The sequence below is a fragment of the Otolemur garnettii genome, unplaced genomic scaffold (assembly GCF_000181295.1).
Source record: "Otolemur garnettii isolate 467f Iridium unplaced genomic scaffold, OtoGar3 scaffold00046, whole genome shotgun sequence".
Taxonomy (NCBI): Eukaryota; Metazoa; Chordata; class Mammalia; order Primates; family Galagidae; genus Otolemur; species Otolemur garnettii.
The window spans coordinates 9,554,719-9,561,588 of record NW_003852441.1 but is presented as its reverse complement, the minus strand read 5'-3'; the positions used below and the strand labels follow the sequence as shown (position 1 = coordinate 9,561,588).

The 6,870-nt window shown below is 44.9% G+C and overlaps 1 protein-coding gene across 1 annotated transcript in view; it reads right to left on the bottom strand.

Annotated features, from left to right (window-relative positions):
• Window positions 1–3,632: 3,632 nt before the first annotated feature.
• GSG1L2 (GSG1 like 2) overlaps window positions 3,633–6,870 on the bottom strand; it is a 17,746-nt gene continuing 14,508 nt past the window's right edge. Inside the window, exon 5 of the mRNA XM_023513986.1 lies at window positions 3,633–3,891. Coding sequence (XP_023369754.1) covers window positions 3,633–3,891 — 259 coding nt within the window. The remainder of the gene's footprint in view (window positions 3,892–6,870) is intronic.

Genomic DNA, 6,870 nt, shown 5'->3' with positions numbered 1-6,870 from the left:
CTCCCTCCCTCCTCCCCCCTTGAGTTTAATTGAGCTTTACTCTTATGTGGTCTTGTCTACTGTTTCATACTCCACCTCTAGATCCTGTCTTTCTAATGCAATGCAGTTGGTTTAACAAGAGTGAATAAGGTTGCTGGTCAGCTGTCTGAGTGATTGACGTGTCCTTTAACCTTCAGGTAACTTGGCTATTTTCCAATCTCCCCCACACTCTCTGCCGGACAGCTCTGAACTGTTCCGTCATTGGCCCCTTGAGGCCAGGGCAGACTCAGCCATGCTGGTGTCTTCTGAGACTCCCACACGGTGCTCTATAGACACATGTTCTTTGTAGGTGTTTAGTCAGAAACAGACATGAGAAAACATAATTCCAGTCTCATCAAGTATGCCTACCCATATTTATCTGGAGCTCAAAAAGTCCATCTCAGTCCAGACAACCAAACTATGATCCCCAAAGGGGTTCATCAGAAATGCAGCTAAGCTCTCTATAGCATGAAGCCATCAATGAAACAGACTCTAGCTCTGTGTTTTCCAACCTTTTTCATCTCACGGCACACTTGAACCTATAGATAAACTTCCATGGCACACTTAAATTATGTTGATCCAATAAAAAAGAGTAAAAAAAATAATACATTTACTGTGCTTTGGACTTCTTTGGCAAATAATTAAATTAATGATCTTTAAAGATGTTAGCTGCACACCCAAGGTCCTCTCATGGCTCGCCAATGTGCCTCAGCACACTGGTTGAAAATCACTGCTTTAGGGCTAATTGGATGAGTGTAGGGCTGAATTACCAATTCTGGAAAAATCGTTGGCTGCCTGAGGTCAGACTGCTGCTGCCTCAGGTCTTCACTTCTGAACACCTTGCTCATTCTTGCCTGACCACCTGAGTCAGCGGTCATCCTGCTCCACTTCCTAAGGTGGGCTCGGAACCCTGGCCCCTAAGTTCCCTGAGCCTGCCGAGGAAAGATCAGAGAGGAGCAGATCTGGTGGCGGGTTTGTTCAGGACAATCGACACCCTGGAGCCTGCCTTGTCGAGCACTATTATAAGGAGACAGTGGACATGGCCCGATTTTTCCACAATGGACCCCAACAGGCATTTTGCTAATCCCAGAAAAGGAAGAAGTTCTGCTTCCTTCCTTCCTGGAGAAATAGCATGGTGCCTGGAACATTGTAGACACCTGATGAAGGTGACTGGTTAACCAAGGACTGATGGCTTTCAGACTAGAAGTGGCTGGGTTTTGCCCTCACTTGACCCTGACTTTCTTTCAGACACGTCACCACACTTTTCACTACTGTTTCTGAAACTCAGTGGGAGGGCTCAGACTCCACCATGTTTCTTTGTCACCCACGAGACCTAAGGCTGTATTTGTGCCTGGCACAGACTAGCAGTTAATCCTTCCATTGTGCTTGCTAAGTGCCAGGCCTAGTCCTAAGATCTTCATGTGCCCAGAGGCACTTAGTCCTCACAGCTCTTAAAATAGGTGGGAGGAGTGGAGTAGGGTTCTTATCTCACAGGTGGGAAAACTGAGGCAAAGAGAGATTAAGTGACTTGCCCAAGGTCAAAGTGAGGAGCCAGGATTTATGAGCTGGTTGTCTGGATCCTTAATTCTGAGCTATAGCTACCAAAGCTCTACTTGATGGAGTATGAATGTACATACACACACACACACACACATTTGTATACATATGTATACGTCTGTGTGTGTATAAACATATACATATATAACTTTTTTATTTGGGAATCATTGTTCCAGATGCTGGGGGCAGAGGCACAGAGAACAGTTCTTCCAGAGAAAAATGTATAATCCATAAGAGGGGGGAGGATATAAAAAAAGACTATTTCGTTATACTAAAGAATTAAGATCCAACTGGTTTACAGCACAAATGGATGAAGAAGAGATACCTTGGTTCTGCTTCTCGATGTGCAGTGTGGTTACATGGGTGTGTTCACTTTCTAAAAATGTACAAAGCTGGACACTGATGGTTTCTCTGTATGTGTTATCCTTCAATAAAATTGACATTTCATACACGTAAAAGTAAGCAAAATACCTTGGGAGCTCAGAGGCTACAGGAGAGAATTGCTTTGGTATGACCCTCAGTGTGACCTCTGTGAGTGAGGACTTTTCCGGGCTGCCCCAGTGTCTAACTGGTTTCTGGCAGCGCCAACTGCACCATCTGACGATGCCAGCTGCTCTCACGTGGCCCAAACCTTCATTTCTTCTTTGGCAACCTCAGCCGCAGTCTCCACAGATAAGTTGTCTCCAAGAGAGAATTAAGCAAATGTTTCTTCCCTGTGTATTTCCTTCTCTCTCAGCACAGACTTTGACTTAATGTTGTGACAGTCACAGAGCGCCTACTACGGGAATACATGGGGTGACAAACTACACAATATAAAGGGCAGAGGCTGGTGGGTGCAAACCTTTCTGCTCTAGATGAATAAATGGCCCAGGGAATTCCACCACCCATTCTCTGGGTTGGGCTATTCCATTTTCTCTCTTTTCAAAATCTATTTTGTATCTCTCCAAATATGCTTTGTGCAACAAAACAAAATTTCACAGGACCAGCGTTTCTTAGACAGGTGCTTGACTGAGACCCAAACATGAAGAGGTTAGTTGGATTTCCCCCTTTGTTTTGTGGCAATATTAAGTATTACAATACAGCACAAATTGTTTTTATTGGAAACGTTGTTTTGTTTTTTTCCAGAAATGATAATATTCTAAACATATGAATATGTTTTAAAAATGAAACTGAGCTAGGACATAATTAAAAGTGTTAGAATTTGGCAATCCATTCCTTATTTCAAAAACCCAAAGTATGTGTCTGACAACCTGGGGCCTCATGACATGTTAGCTTGAAATACAAGATAAATCAATGTGATATTACAACTGAACACGTTAGGAAACCCCCAGCACACCGCTGCCTCAAACAAGACTTGTTATGTTTGACAAAGTTTATTTTTAGAAGCAAAAGTGCCTGACAATTTAATTTGAGCAGGACAATTCAAACATTTGTTCCACTTCATTGTGATAAGATGTCATTCCATTTGACTGTGTATTCATTTCTTATCATTTGATTACCCTTCCAAGCTGCTTTTACTATAAGTAGAAATCACAAAATTTCAGAGAAAAAATATTTTAAAAATCACAAAAACTTATTTTAAATTTCTATCTTCTTAATTAAAATAAAAAGGATGTATGGGATAGCAACACATACTTTATTACGTATTAATTAGGGAAAAAAATAATTTCTGGAGTATTCTGACAGAAAACCTATGTGGGGAGCACATTTTGCATCTATTGTAATTAGATACTCTCTTTTCCCCTTCTTTAGCTTCTCCTCCCCTTAGTACTTGCATGCTTCCTCTTTCTTTGATATTCTTGTTAAACTCACTGTCAAGAAAGCTTGAGAAGCTCCTTTATACTAGAGTGTCAATGGTTGATATCTTCTATAAGAGTTATCTCACTTAAAGATACTGGCATTTTAATAGGAATCAGAGGCTTGAAGCCAAAGGTATTTAGTGAAGGGGATGAAGGGGTTACCAGATCTGTGTCTTCTGAAGCCCACCCTAGAGGTATTTGTTGTGGGTACAAGTGCCTGGTTTGTCTGCCTGTGCAGATCTGGTCCCCGGGTGATGATTAGCACATAGACACTTTGCTTGGGGCACCTGGTGGCAGGTGCCCAGAAATGTTCACAAGGGCATGTCCAGCAGGCCTGGGAGCTGCTCCTGTTTCCCAAACGATCTCCGAAGCCTTGGGTTCTGGACAGGTGTGTTGGGTGTGTTGACTGTCCTTCTGCTTCCTCCGCTCCTCTGTGAACTCCAGGCGGGTGGCCGTGTATCTGCTCATGGTGGCAACAGACACAGCCATGCAGAGGGCAAAAGAACCCCAGGCGAGGCTGTCAACAGAGGTGTGGTTAGGAAAGGGACCTGCTTTTTGAATAACAACCCCCAGAGACCAGTCAATGTGTTGTTTGGCCCAGTGGTTAACCGCATGGATCCTGGAGTCATTGTGCTGTGTTTGCACCATGGCCCTACCTCTTATTAACAGTGTCACCTTTCTCTCTTTGTATCAGCGTCCTCATCGGCAAAACTAGAATGACATCAACAGTGCTGCACCGGGTGTGGGACTGTCATGAGGAATTCACTGAGCTCATGCCAGAGAAGGACTTAGAGTCGTATTCACCACATCGAAGTATTACTTGTTGTTGTTGTCCTTGGCTAGAAGCCAGGACACTGGCATTGGACACTGTTACCCTTATATCCCCATCCAAACTGGATGCCTCCCACACTTTGAGATGGTGGTCTGCACTTCCCATCCTCCACAGAACCCAGCACTGTGTGGGGAGCATGGGAATTAGCATCTACTTTAGGCCAAATGATGTCACAAGTTTGCATTACTATAGGACAGAGAGAAAGCTGGGTGGACCAGGAGCAAACTAGAGGAGAAAATGTGGGACAGCATGCAGATGCCTGCGGGGCAGGCCGGGTGAGGGTTGGGGGATTGATTCTCATCTTTGCATGCTGGGTGCTTTGTGAACTGGTTATCTAATTTAACCTCACAATAACCCCCTGTTGGGGAACCCTCATTTTACAGGGAGGAAGCTGAGTCACAGAGATGTTAAGTAACTTGTCTGCAGCCATCACTTTGAAAGTGGGACTTCCTGGATTTGGGTCCAAGGCAGGTGACCCCAGCGGCAGCTGGGTGACTTGCTAGACTGCTGCCTCCTGATGCTGTGTCTGTTAACCAGGGACATCACCCGGGGCTCTGGGCTGAGCCTGTTTAATGTTTTCATTGAGTAGGTGATTATTATGGTTCAAACGGGCAAGAACAGGAAAAGATTGGAAGGTGAACTCTGATGACTGTGAGGAAAGCATCACTTTTGGGGGGAAAAATTCTCCTTGTCTGTAGGGGATGCTGTGTTCTGTGCTGTTGGGTACAATGTAGGATAAGAGGAAGGGAAATGTTTCTAGGTGTTTTCTGATGACATCGGCAGGTTTGCTGCTGCAACTCCCAAATCTGATAAAGGGCTGCATAACATGCAAAAATGTGAGGGGGTTAAATGGAAGGCTGACATCCAGGACTCAGCATCTCCCCACCCCCCACTGAAGTGAGAACAGAGGGACTGTGTGCTAGTGTGGGCACCCAGGGTGAAGAGCAGGGGCGGACAGCAGGCATGAGAGGATGGGACGGATTGGGAGAAAGATGACTAATTTATATGGGAGTGAAGGATGCTACACAAAAAGGGGCTGCAGAGGGGCCCTGACAAGATAAGATGGATGTCTACTGTCTCCACTCCACAGAACCTTTGACAGGCTCAAAGCTTTGAGCCACAAATAAAGCACAAGGAATCAGGAGATTGGCTAAAAGTCTTTGATAGGGTAGGAAGCTGGGAGACAGGGCTGCGGCTGGCTTGGGTGGGGGCCTTGCAGACAAATACATAAAGGGTGAAAATGGGAAGGAACCTAATTCTAGGAATGATACCCATGTTCTTAGTAAAAGCCGAAACCTCAGCCTTGAATATTCCTCCCCTCAATTAATAAGACTTCAAAAGGTCAAAACCCACTTCCTCTCAGTGCAGAAAATTCTTTTCATGATGATCACTAAGAATTTGGTGAAAGTTCCACTGGGAGGCCTCTAACAGTCATATATAGATGGTCAGCCCCCAGGCCTCCTACTTATTACACCCCCCACCTCCCCTTCTCCCAGGACAGCAAGGCTTATGCTCTGGAGAAGGTGAGCAGGAGGAAAGCCTCCGGGTTCAGACATGGCAGATACAACAAGAGGCCGGGGGAAGGGGCTGGTCTGAAAACAGGGGATTGCAGAAACATTTGTTTATGGAGTGGGCAGCTGTCCAGTCCCTTTTCCATCTATAACACCAAGAACCATCAGCCAGGCAACCACGCTCACCACTGTCAGCCAGGCATCCCACCTCCCCTCACTACCATCTATATGCAAGCTCCCCTACTATCCTCAGTCATAGGAGCTCACTCCGCCAGCAGCCAGGCTTACGAGCTTACCTGCTTTCTGCAGATATTGGATGATTCCCTTCTGAAGATGCTCAGTGGTTGCAGAAAAAGAATTGCAACCTGACATTTGGCTGTGGCTTTTATTCTCAGAGGAGTCAGATGACATCACACCAGATCTCAGATCTATATGTATAAAACTCACCAGTAGAGAAATTCCAACCTTGCCCCAAAGCTTCCAATTATCCTTAAATGCAATTTGACAGTTAAAGACACCAAACTCTGGGGGTAAAGGCCCAAGAACAAACAAGAATAAGAGAAAAGATTCTAAAGGAAAGAGACAACATAAAAAACAGGAGGAAACAGCAACAACAACAACAAAAGACCCTTTGATTAGCATCCTCGGAGAGCTACGAGAAGCTGCCGTGTCAATAAAGCAAGATCAGGAGGCTATGAAAAAGAAACAACTGGGAAACAAGAAAAAGCTCTTGGAAATTAAAATAAGATCGAAAAATAAGAATTTGATAGAAAGGTCAGAAGACAGTAGAAGAAATTTTCCAGGAAGTGTAACAAAAAGAGAAACAGATAGGAAATGTGCGGGAAGCGACAGTCATTTAGAGGATGAACCCAGGAGACCCAACGTCGAACTGCTATGAGTTAAAAAGAGAGTGGAAAACAGAGGAGAGAAAATAGAGTAATAACTCAAGAAACCGGGCGCGGTGGCTCATGCCTGCAATGCTAGCACTCTGGGAGTCTGAGGAGGGTGGATTGCTTGAGCTCACAAGTTCAAGACCAGCCTGAGCAAAAAAGCAAGACCTGGTCTCTACTAAAAATAGAAAAACTGAGGCAAGAGGATCACTTGAGCCCAAGGTGGAGGTTGCTGTGAACAGTGATGCCATGATGCCATGGCA